Here is a 12896-nt window from a genome sequence, read left to right as displayed (position 1 = left end):
GTGTGGCCAAAAATATAAAAAATAAAAAGAATCAAATTCCACAGGTTGAGGACTGCCCTCCAGATTCCAATCTTTTTTTTATTGAAGTACAGTTGATTGACAATGTTGTGTTAATTTCTGCTGTATAGCAAAGTGATTCAGTTATACACACACACACATACACACACTTCATTTTAAAGCTATTTTCCATTATGGTTTATTATAGGATATTGAATATAGACCTTGCTGCTTGTCCATTGTATATAGAATAGTTTGCAGATGGCAGTCTTAAGTCCAGGCTGTTACCTGTGCTTCTGTCCAATTGACTATAAATCAGATCCCTTCTTTGGGTTCAGTTAATTTTGCTGAAGCGGCTCACTACTCAGGAACCCATTTACTCACTGGATTACCAGTTTATCATAAGAGCACGTAACTCAGGAATAACCACTCAGATGAAAGAGATGCCTAGGGCAAAGTATGGGGGGAGGTGTGTAGAGCTTCCACGCCCTCTCTGAGTGCCTCACTCTCCCCAAATCTTCATTTGTTCACTAATTGAGAAGCTTTCCCAACCCTGTTGTTTAAGGGTTTTATGGAGGCTTCATGACATAGGCATGACTGATTAATTCTTTAGCCACTGACATCTGGACTTTCCGTCCGGGGCCTCTCCCTTCCTCTGAGGTTTGGGGGACGGGTTGGAGTTGAAAGTTTCAGTGTTCTAATCATGTGGCTGGTTCCCCTGGCAACTAGCCCCCATTCTAAGGTGCTTTCCAGAAGTTATCTCATCGGGCTTCCTTGGTGGCTCAGTGGGTAGGAATCTGCCTGCCAGTGCAGGGACACGGGTTCGATCCTTGGTCCAGGAAGATTTCACAGGTGGCAGAGCAGCTAATCTCGTGCACACGACCACTGAGGCCCGTCCACCTAGAGCCTGTGCTCCACCAGAGAAGCCTCTGCAGTGAGAAGCCTGAGCGCTACAACCAGAGGGGAGCCCCCGCTGTCTGCAATTAGGGAAGAGGCCCAAAGCAATGAAGACCCAGTGCAACCAGAAATAAATTTTTAAAATATATTTTTTAATTACCTCATTAACAAAACAGGGGATTTCCTTGGCAGTCCAGTGGTTAAGATTTTGCACTTCCCTCGCATGAGGGATGGGTTTGATCCCTGGTTGGGAAACTAAGATCTCGATGCCACGCGACCCCCCAGAAAACACAGCAGGACACCTTTATTGCTTTCATCACTTAGGGAACTCTAGGGGTTTTAAGAGCTCTGTGCCTGAAATAGTGGACTAAGAACAAATAAATATTTCTTTTAAGATTTTCTTTTGGATGTAGACCATTTTTAAAAGCTTTATTGAATTTGTTACAATATGGTTTCTGTTTTATGCTTGGCTTTGTGGCCACAAGGCATGTAGGATCTTAGCTCCTGGAACAGGGATCAGACCCGCACCCCCTGCATTGGAAGTCGAAGTCTTAACCACTGGATCGCCAGGGAAGTCCCTATATTTCTTATTATAGATCAGAATATCACCAGTACCAACATCCTGAGTTTGTGGTGGTGATGAGGGAGATGAAGCCAGAAGGGCGATAAACGGTTCCTTAGCCTACCCCAGGATTTCTCAGCCTTGCTGGGGCCAGAGCCTTCCCTGGGATGGGCCGTGCTGTGCACTGTGAGTGGGGCTAAGCACCTTACCTGGCCGCCACCCATCACGTGCCAGGAGGTCTCTGTCTCCAGTCTGATACCCCGTAATGTCTCCAGATATTGCCAAACCACTGGTTGAGAACTCCTGGCCTACAGTAGGCTCTCAATAATGGTTGACTGATACCAGGGTTGTTGCCATCACTCGCATCTTCTTCTCGCACGTATCTGCGCATACAAATGTGCCCGCCTGCAAGTAGTACTTAAGCAGGGTCCTTCTCGACTAGGGCTTTCGGGTGGCACAGTGGTAAAGAGTCCTCCTGTAGCGCAGGAGATGCAAGAGATGCGGGTTTGATTCCTGGGTCAGGAAGATCCCCTGGAGTAGAAAACGGCAACCCACTCTGGCATTCTTGCATGGAAAACTCCTCGGACAGAGGAGCCTGGTGGGCTACAGTCTATGGGATCGAAAAGAGTCGGATGCCACTGAGCAACTGAGCATGCGCTACATGGATTAGTGTGGCTGCTCTAACAGTTGACTGCCGACGAGGTATTTTAAAGCAGCAGAAATTTATCTGCACACGGTCCTTTAGGGCAGAAGTCCACAATGACAGGAGCTGTGGCTCCTTCCAAAGGCTCTAGGGGAGGATCCTGCCTGTCTCTTCCAGCTCCTGGGGGCTCCAAGCATTCCTTGGCTTGTGATTGCGTCACTCTATCCTCTGTCACTGTCTTCACATGACTTTCTCCTTCCCTCTCCCTCTGTCCCTCCTCTGTGTGTATCTTTTAAGGGCATTTGTCAATGGATTTTGGGTCTATCCAGATAATCCAGGAGTACTTCATCTTAAGATCCTTTACTTCATTGCATCTGGCATGACCCTTTTCCCAAATAAGGTCCCAGTCACAATTTCTAGGTATTAGCAGAGGGACATACCTTTTTCGTGTGTGTGTGATGGTGGCAGAGTCCCCCCTCAGCCCTATAAAGTACACACTGCAGCTGCTAGTGTGTTTTTACGTTCACAGGAGATCACTGTGTCATCTGTCCTGCTGGTTATGGAGCACCAGGTAACAGTGTTAGTGCCAGGCAGCCAGTAGCAGATAAAGCAGCCCAGGAGCTTGTAATCGCACAGGTCATTAAAAATTCTCCCTCAACATTATTTTAATAGCTGGGTTTTATATTTAGTAATTAATATGGCCATTCTTCTATTTTGGGGCTTGCTCTTCATTTCCATGTTTTTTTTTCTCATTTTTATAAATTACACTGACGTGACCATTGGCAGATTATTATCTCTGACTATTTTTAGGTTAGATCCTTGGAAATTATACCTTGCCTTTTGCATCTGGCAATATGTCTTGAAGATTATTCCATACAAACTTGCCGTGAGCACAGTAGCTCATAATTTATTTAGTCAACCCCCCTCCCCATGAATGGCCAATTAGGTTGTTTCCAGTATTGTAATGACAACGCTGCTATGAACATCTTGGCGTATTTCACATTCTTGCGTGTTTCGACTGGCACACCTTTCTGTAAGAGTGATGGCAGGATCTATTCCAGCAGCAAGATGTCAGAGAGCACATAACCGCCAGCAGGGCTCTGTGAGGCCACTGTCCTCTCCTTGGCCTGGGGGGATTCCCCAGCCCCCTGACACACCTTATTAAGCTGTACCCATCTGTCTGCAGCTGGTGGTGCACGTAGGAGTGTCAGGCATGGCAACCGCAGTCACACTGGAGAAGTGTGGACACAACAAGGGTTACAAGGGCCTGGACAACTGCCGATTCTGCCCCGGCTCCCAGTGCTGTGTGGAGGACGGGCCGGAAAGCATTGACTCCATCATCGACATGGATGCTGTGTGTAAGAGGGTCACTACACTGGGCTTAGATGTGTCAGTGACCATTTCACAAGATGCAGGCAGGTAAGGCACCATGGGGCTCCTGTGGTGTAGGTGTGAATGGGCTTTCCCTCCTATCAGCCCAGGCTGAGTGTTGAATAAGCCAAGTGTGTTTGACTGTGACCTCTTTGGGCCAAGTGCTAACTTGTTTATTTATTTATTTTTACTTTTGGAAAGGTCATTGATTTACCACTTGATGGACTATTTATTTATTTTTAATTTTTAATTATGAAAGTGCGATAACGCATTTACAGGAGACTTGGAAGATACAGAACAAGGTTACATATAGTTCCGCTACCTGTTAGTTGCTCATTTGCGTCTGGCTCTTTGGGATCTTCATGGACTGTAGGCTCCTTTGTCCATGGAAGTCTCCAGGCAGCATTACTGGAGTGGCTTGCCATTCCCTTCTCCAGGGGGTTTTCCCAATCCAAGGATCGAACCCAGGTCTCCTGCATTGCAGGCAGATTCTTTACCACCTGAGCCACTAGAGAAGCCCAGGTCCTCTATATATTACAATTATTTTTTAAGTAGATAAATTAAGATTTTTTTAGTTGGAATTTTAATATCAAATCTTCAAAAATTAATAGAGTAAATATACAGAGAAGTAGAAGGATATAGTAGACCTGAAAAGCACTGTGAACCAATTCAACATAATTAAGATTTATACAATTTGCACAGAGCAGTAGGATACAAATTCCATTCAAGTTCCCATAGACTGTAAACTAGGAGACATTGGGACATATCCAGGGATGTAAAACAAGGTACAAAAATTTCATGGTCTAAAGGTATTGAAATCAAAGCACAGACTATTTAAACAATATGGTCGAGAAGAGTCTGACATGACTGAAGTGACTTAACATACACACGTGCTAAGTCGATTCGGTCATGCCCAACTCTTTGTGACCCCCTGGACTGAAGCCCGCCGGGCTCCTCCATCCATGGGATTCTCCAGGCAAGATTACTGGAGTGGGTTGCCATGGCCTCCTCCAGGTTTCTTCCCGACCCAGGGATCAAACCAGCATCTCTTACATCTCCTGCATTGGCAGGTAGATTCTTTGCCATGGAGCTGCCAGGCAAGCCCAGCACACACACATGGTATTTTACACAGTAAACTTTACATGGGATGTCACAGTATATAATTCTCCATGTGCATAAGGCACACAGCTAAGTATGTATTCCTAACAGGTCCCATCTGCAACTCATTATGCGTGGCTCTGCCCACTTTTCCCAGCCCAGGCCCCTGGCATCCCCTGGCCGTGGCTCCGGCTGCCTCCCTACTGCTCCTCCCGCCGCCTCTGCTCCAGCCCGGATGGGCTCCTCCCCTAAGCAGTCAGTTTCTGTGTTAGTTTCCTGTGGCTGCTGTAACCAATTACCATGTTGGTGGCTTAGAACAACAAACATTTATTCTCTCCCAGTTGGAGGCTAGAAGTTCAAAATCAAGGTGTCAGCAGGGCTGGTTCCTTCTGAAGGGCCTGAGGGGGAATATCAGACCCTCTCCTGGCTTCTGGTGGCTTCTGACAGCCCTGAATGCTCCATGGCTTGAGACACTTTACCCCAGATCGCTGCCTTCATCTCCACATGGCTTCCTCCTGGTATGTGTCTTCACATGGCCTTCTTACAAGGACACCAGTCATTGGATATAAGACTTACCTTCATCCAGTGTGACCTCCTCTTAACCAACTATGTCTGCAAAACTCTATCTCCAATATCAGGTCACATTTTGATGTTCTAGGTGAACAGAGATTTGGAGGAGAAACTAACTATTCAGCCTATTAGAAAGTCTTTTATTAATTTAAGGCAGATGAAGTCCCTAACTTGCTTAATTCTTCCTGCAGTTCCCACCGCACCGCAAATAAAATCCCAACTCTCTGCCATCCACAGGGCCCATGTGGCCTGGCCCCTGTCCGCCTCTCCAGCCTCCTCTGCCTCTTCTCCCCTCACCCGTTGCCTCCACACCCGCAAACCACTCTCCTCCTGTCCTCACCTCAAGCTCAGTCTGGCCTCAGGGCCTTTGCACATGCTACGGCCTCTGCTCAGAACTCACTTCCCGCTGGCAAGACTGTGTCAGGTCTTAACTCCGTGTGTGGCTCTTTGGGAAGGCCTCCGCCGCCTCCCAGACTTCTCTGTTCTGTGTTCTCTCAACACCAAGTGCCTCAGTTTCTCAACACCGTGTACACCTCACCAGCCCAAAGGCAGCAGGGAGCAAATCCAGTTGACAGAATGAAGAAGTAACTGAATTTACCATCAGTCTTTTTTTTTTTTTTTTTTAATTGAAGTGTAGTTGACGTACAGTATTATACGTTACAGATGTACAGTACAGTGATTCACAATTTTAAAGGTGTATATACTCCATTTATTGGAGAAGGCAATGGCACCCCACTCCAGTACTCTTGCCTGGAAAATCCCATGGAGGGAGGAGCCTGGTAGGCTGCAGTCCATGGGGTTGCAGGAGTCGGACACGACTGAGTGACTTCGCTTTCACTTTTCACTCTCATGCATTGGAGAAGGAAATGGCAACCCACTCCAGTGTTCTTCCCTGGAGAATCCCAGGGACGGGGGAGCCTGGTGGGCTGCCGTCTATGGGGTCGCACAGAGTCGGACACGACTGAAGCGACTTAGCAGCAGCAGCAGCAGCAGCAGCATACTCCATTTATCGTTATTATAAAATATTGGTTATATTCCCTGTGTTGTACAATATACGCTCTATTTTTGTAGCTTATTTTACACCTAATAGCTTTATTTTGTACCTCTTAATTCCCTACTCTTGCATTGTCCCTCCCTTCTCCCATTAGTCTTTTTTTAAAACTATTTTTTCTTTTTGACTGGGCCACACACCTTGCGGACCCTGTCAATGAAAGCCTGGAACCCTAACCACTAGGCAACCAGGAAACTCTCCTGAAGCTAATTTTAAGTTACTCAGATAATTCTGAAATATATTTTCATGTGTTCCCGTTGTGAAGGATTCTCTTGAAGTCTCTCTCCCCACCTCATTCCCTGCCAGTGATCCCTCTCTTAAATCAGACTTAAATTGTGACACTTCCTTCTTAGCCACACGTGTTTCTATACATGTGTAGGACACTTGGTGTGCTGCTTTTGCATTTCATTCTGTTTTTGCTTTGCTTTTTACGTGGATGAGGCTATATGGTGTGGATTTCATGAGAGTGCCCTTCCTCGGCTTCATCTGTGGGCATGTGCTAGGGGTCTTGGTGAGTTCTGTCTTCCTCTGGAAGAGGAAGTATCCCACTGTGCAGATGAACCAGTTTATTAAGTCATTCCTCTGTCAGTGGACGGGCTTCCCTGGTGGCTCAGCTGTTAAGGAATCTGCCTGCAATATGGGAGACCTGGGTTCGATCCCTGGGTTGGGAAGATCCCCTGAAGGGAATGGCTACCCACTCCAGTATTCTGGCCTGGAGAATTCCATGGACTGTATAGTCCATGGTCCCAAAGAGTCGGACACGACTGAGCGAATTTCACTTTCTCTGTCAGTGGACATTTAGGGGGCATCTTATTCTATTCAGGCCTCTATAACCAAAAAATCCCAACTGGGTAGCTTGTAAACACCAGAAAGTTATCGCTTATAATTCTGGAGGCAGGGAAGTTCAAGATCAAGGTGGCAGCCCAGTGGCATTCTGATGGAGGCCTCCCTGCAGGTCGCAGACTGCTGACTGGCTGTGTCCTCTACAGGGTGGGAGGAGTGTGGGAGGGGCCACCAGTGCTCACATCTACCAGTTTGCTTCCTGCTTTTCTGTTTTCACACATCACGCTGCAACAAATACCTTGTTCATCATCCTGCTCTGGTGCACATGGTTCCTGAGATAGATTCCAGAAACTTGAAACATCAGGTCATAAAGTCTGTGCATTTGTAATTTTTTTGAAAATTATTTTTTTTAAATTATTAAAGTATAGTTGATTTACAATATTGTATTAATTTCTGCTGTACAGCAAAGTGATTCAGTTTTATATATATATATATATATACACATACCTTATCTACATGTGTGTGCGCATATGTGTGAAAGTCTCTCGGTCATGTCTGACTCTTTGCCACCCCGTGGACTGTAGCCTGCCAGGCTCCTCTGTCCATGGAACTCTGCAGGCCAGAATACTGGAGTGGGTAGCTGTTTCCTTCTCCAGGGGATCTTTCCAACCCAACTATTAAACCCAGGTCTCCCACATTGCAGGTGGGTCCTTTCCCATCTGAGCACCCAGGAAGCCCATAGCTGTGTGCGTGTGCACATACATGGTATATATATACATATATTCTTTTTTGTATTCTTTTGCATCATGGTTTATTGCAGGACATTGAGTACTGTACACCTGTAATTTTACTAGCCTGCCAGATGGCCCTCCCCTGGGGCAATTTGCATCCCAACCAACAGCATCTCCTACTGCTTCTTTCTCCACATGTACACCAGGCCTGGGAGTTACTCTTTTGTTTTTCTCATTTTTGCTGCCTGGGGAGGGAGGAGCAGCATTCCATCTTGCAGATGACTGGTGAGGTTGAAGGGCTGTCTTATGGTGGATTTGGATGGAACGTTCACTCTCTAACCCCATTTTGGTTTCCCTCCCATCCCCAACGCCCTGTGGCTTAGGTACCTCTGCGACTTCACCTACTATACCTCTCTGTACCAGAGTCACGGCCGCTCAGCCTTTGTTCACGTGCCCCCTCTGGGCAAGCCGTACAATGCAGACCAGCTGGGCCGGGCACTTCGGGCCATCATTGAGGAGATGCTGGACCTCCTAGAGCAGTCAGAAGGCAAAATCAACTGTTGCCATGAACACTGATTGCTGCTCAGGCCTCCCAAGACCTCATCCTGCCAAGGACCCTGAGAGAGACGTCCACCCTCCAGGCCCTGACCAGGAAAGACAAGCCCATCCAGCTGGGGATCTGATTTGGATCAAATATGCCAGCTTGCACACCTCCTCTCCCTTTTTCTCTGTGTACTCACTGGTTGGTTTAAGGGCAGCAACTGAAGTTTTTTTTTTCTATTTCTCTTTGCACCTGGGGATACAGCTGGGGCAGTCAGGAAGCTGGGAAGTCCTGACTTCTACCAAGAACCCCAATCAGGTGGATCTCTACTCTGCGATCCTGTGGCTGGGGCCACCTGCTTTTCTGAGTCTATGGTGGAAGGATTCCAGAATTCCCTCTGTCCATGACTGTTTTTTTCCCAAATTGAAAATCCTCATGAAGACCCTTTGCCCTGATCCATGTCCCAACAGCCTGGATAGCTCCGGCAAGGGCCAGCTTGGGATCTGGCGTGGGTTCTTTTTCTTTCTTTCTTATTCTGTTTTTAAAAGCAATAGCGCCAGTTTGGGCACAGAGTTATTTATATTCCCTTTGGTTAAAATGAGGGCTTTAGCCGAACACAAAAGTGTCTTTTCTCTTTCCTAGAGTGCAGCTGCTTCTGCCTCTGGCTTTGAACACTGGACCTACATTTTTTGTTTTTGGGATGACATTAAGATCCCCTTGTTCAGAGGGGGTGGAGGCTAGGCCCTTGGCCAGACCACGGGGAGAGGGGGTTGCTGCTGCCCCAGGAGACTGAAAGGGTTGGCTAATCCTTTCAACAACCGAGCTGTGAGCTGTACCCAAAGGACCTCCGGAGCTAGGCCACTGGTGGGAAAGCAGACTGTCATTTCAACACACACACTTTTTTTTTTAATATGGAAAAGTGTGTAGCAACTACAAACCTACCCCACATCTGGCCTGGATTTTCAGTCTTGGTCTTGGGGACCAGCTTCTTGTTTTCCTTAAGAGGGGGACAGACTGGAGTCTGGGGGCTGAGCTCCGTGTGTGCTGGTGTGTTTGGCCAGAAGGGCCGCGGGGCAGCCAGCGAGCTTTTGTGTAGCTGGATTTTGGACATGCCTTGGACTTGGTAAATTTTTATCTTACTCCCTGATGACTTTGAACTGACCAGCCAGGGATGCACATCTCCCAGGAGGCAACTAAATTCAGCTGGACCTTGACACCCATCAGAGAGAGGGGGTTGGCAGCAGCAACCATGAGGAAAACAACGGTTTGGAAAGTATTCTTCTGTTTCTTTGGAGAACACGCAGTTTTATCACTTCCCTACGTGTGAGGCGTGCTGGTGTCTGATGTGGTGTTAGATCATGTTGGTGTTTCCCAGCAGGCGCTTCTTTTGAAAACAGCTGAGATTTTTGTTTTGTTTTCTTATATGTTCACCCTCTTTCCCTCCTGTTCCAATGCCCAGGGTAGTTGCTGCCTCCGCTGAGCTGCTGTGTCACTCCGAGACCAGGTTGGTGGGTTTCTGAGTGAAATGCATTTTCTGAGTCCTGTGTTTTCTCTGGAAGGGAAGCGTGATGTGGGGTCAGCATATGGCAGTGTGTGGAGCATGCCCTGCAGGGTGAAATGATCAGGACCTTCTCCCTCCTCCATGCCAGCCCTCCCTCTTCCAGAAACCCCTCCTCCACAAGTCTGCAAAAACAAGTCTGTGTTTGCAGTCTCCTGAGGAATCAGGAGTATAGGATGCCATTGCATCCACTCAGTCAGCCAGCTTCCGTGAGCAGAGCTTGCGGCTCTTTTATATGAGGGTCTCCCAGAGGTCTCATTCAGAATGGCATTAAACTCTGATGAGCTCTGTTCTCTAAAGGTCTGATCTGGGGGACTCTGAGGAAGAAATGGATCTAGGCAAGTTGGAGAGGGGACAGGGGACTAGAAGTGAGTCAGGTTTGAGCTAAGCTGGGTACCCACGGGAACCCGGACACACCATCCCCAGGTTCTGCATTTCCATCTTTCTTTTGTCCTTATTTCTTCTGTTTAAAGCACCATGAGATTCAGCCACTTAGAGATGTGACTTATCATCTGATCATTATCGACTGTGTGTGTGTCATTGTTCTGTTCCTGCGGTGGTGTTAGATTTCCTCAGCGAGTCAAGCCAAAACCTTGTCCTTTTCATGATGCAGAGCATATAGCTCGTTTTTATTTAATTAGACAGCCATTAAATATTTCACTCGCTCCCTGCAAGCTTTTTAATGTTCCTGTTTTAATTATTTTTATCTTTTTCCTTTTGGGCAAATTCATCCATTCACTCCATGCCGTATCTGTCTGCATTTGTTGGGTCCTGGACTGAAATGTCCTTGTGTAAGAAAGGGGGGCCAAGTCCCATTACTTCTCCCTTGTCATTTCAGAGTCTCAGATTGTGGGGGTGGTGGTGGGGGGCACAGAATAGGCAAAGGGATGGTTCTGTGAAGTGGGTGCAGCCTGGCAGCTATGAAGGTGAGCAATGCCAGAAGGGGTGGGTGCAGTGAGTGTTAAGGGTGGGAAGATGGGCTGAGCGATGTCGTGGGAAGGCTGGTGGAGGAAATGTGAAAAGCGCTGCTGGAAAGTGGAGGGGGTCCTGTCGCTGATAAGCTCCTGTGGAGGGTGCGGAGGTGGGGGGTGGTGTCAGGTAATGGCGTCTCCCTTAGGATGCCGGAGCCTTGGCCCCTTATACCTTTATTCTTCTCTAAGCCCCTTTGCTTCCCCACTTCCCACCAAAGAGAAGGCCGGTGGTCTGTGCGTAAGTAGTTTGAAAAAGAAACTTAAAAGAGTGGATAGAAAGCAAGCAAGGTGGGAAGCAGCAGCAACCCCCGTGGGTGAGGGCTTGCTGCCACCCGGCTCATGTGGTCCAGTCAAGAAACAGCCAGGGTCCCGGCCACTGAGAGACACAGGGCCTGGGGGGCGGGGGCGGGAACCCCCATCAGTGCCACGTCTCTGGGGGAAACGTCAGACTCTGACCTCTCTGATAGTTTCAGCAAGGAAGATAGTTTTTCGCTGCCCTGGTGCGAAAACTTCTCTAACATTAGAAAGGACCTGCTCAGGGGGATGACTCAGAAAGTACACGTGTGATGCCTTTTTGTCATCTTGGAAGTTTCTGCCAAGAAGCCAGGCCAGAGGCTGTGCCTGTGCACCCCCAGGCCTGTGCTCCCCGCCCCCTTCCCGACTCAGGGGTACCCAGGATGGGGAGGGGAGCTGCTCCTGGAAATCGGCCCACCACACAGGCCTCCTTTTTCTCTGCTGCTGTCTAGACTGTTGACCTTTGACCTCCCCGCCCCTTGGAGTGTGTGAACCCAGAAGTCCCTTGTTGTTGTCGGGGTTGGTGGAACAAAGCCTCATTCTTCTCTGTGGCCCCAGCCTCCCCCCCGAGACCACTGGACGCTCTCCTGAGCCTGCAGCCAGCATGGGGCACTGATGGAGGTGCCTCCCGTCGTGGCCACGAGCCCCGTGGCCTTCATCCCCAGGCTTCTGTGCAGCCGCAAAGGGCTTTGGTTTTATATCCCCAATTAAATTTCTCTTCTCCTGGAACAAGTACCTGGTAAAGGGCCTGGGGCTGCCGCCAGGAGGAAAAGCGTCTCCATTTCTGTAGAAAGTGTGTTAGAGGCCAGGATCCCCCTCACGACTCCACGTCTTGTGAGTCGCTTCTTGGATGAACGCCACTCAGAGACCCCATCCTCCAATTCGGGGGCAGTGGTCGCAGCTGAGTTTCAGGAGCTCCCAGACCTCCAAGGGCTCCAGTCCAGCCTGAGCTGCTCCCCCGATTTGAAATCCGTTTCCCCTCCTCCCTCTCCTCACCCAAGCCTTCCCTTCAGCTGCCCAGAGATCCCAGAGATCCACAGAAGTGCCTGCCCCCTCAGTACACATGGGGCACAGACAGGGAGACAGGACAGGAAAGAGACAAACACCCCCAGACCCTGGCTCCCTGCTTTCCTGGGTGGGGCTCACCCAAGCCCTTCTCAGGGGTGGGATCTGGGCCAGGGGCTTTTGGGTCCTGCACGCTTTGAGGAAGCCCCAGGGAAAGCTGGTGGGGAATTGGGCTCTCTGCCCACAGGGCCTGGCTGGAGGCCACAGGAGATCCATCTGGGTCTTGGGGGTACCTGGCGTGTTTCCAGGGCTCCCTCCACATCTCAGGTTTCAGTCTTGTCCTAAATCTCTCTCCAGGAAGAACCCTGCCTCCTGGAGGTGACCCTGTGTCCTGTCCCCAAAGGAGAGACCAGCCCCTGCAGCCTTGGGGTGGCCTCTCCCCGACCCCAGGGAGACCCCTTGAGTGCCTTGTCTGAAAGCCCTGTGTCTGGGACCCCAGGCCAGCCAAGGTTCTGCCGGACTTTGCTGGCAGCTGGGCCCTGGGACACCCCAAACTTGACATCCCAGAAAGCAAATAAAACAGTTAAAATATGCAATCTCTTGTGTGTCTTTATGAGCAGCTGGTGTCCACTAGGGTCACCCTCAGCCTGGGGTTGTTGGCTGGCAGAGCGGGCCCCGAAGTGCCAGTGTTTCTGTCTGGCGTGTGACCTGGTGCTTGGTTTGTAGTGGCTGCTACGAGTGTGCCGAATGGATAATGATGAGAGCATTTCTGTGCTGAGTGTTTTTCCTCCTACAGCCAACCCCCTGCCTTTGTTTTGATGCCC

General features: G+C 49.0%; 1 protein-coding gene across 3 annotated transcripts in view; it reads left to right on the top strand.

Moving 5' to 3' along the window:
* PGPEP1 (pyroglutamyl-peptidase I) overlaps positions 1 to 12668 on the top strand; it is a 39446-nt gene extending 26778 nt beyond the window's left edge. For 2 of the 3 annotated variants that reach the window (XM_061421550.1, XM_061421551.1), the window contains 2 exons: positions 3286 to 3518; positions 8087 to 12668. In XM_061421550.1, coding sequence (XP_061277534.1) covers positions 3286 to 3518; positions 8087 to 8279 — 426 coding nt within the window. In that variant the 3' untranslated portion in view covers positions 8280 to 12668. The remainder of the gene's footprint in view (positions 1 to 3285; positions 3519 to 8086) is intronic. The other variant, XM_061421552.1, reaches the window with a different exon arrangement.
* Positions 12669 to 12896: the final 228 nt, after the last annotated feature.

The sequence above is a fragment of the Bos javanicus genome, chromosome 7, assembly GCF_032452875.1.
Source record: "Bos javanicus breed banteng chromosome 7, ARS-OSU_banteng_1.0, whole genome shotgun sequence".
Classification (NCBI taxonomy): Eukaryota; Metazoa; Chordata; class Mammalia; order Artiodactyla; family Bovidae; genus Bos; species Bos javanicus.
The sequence above is the reverse complement of the archived record's forward strand: the minus strand, read 5'-3'. Positions and strand labels throughout refer to the sequence as shown.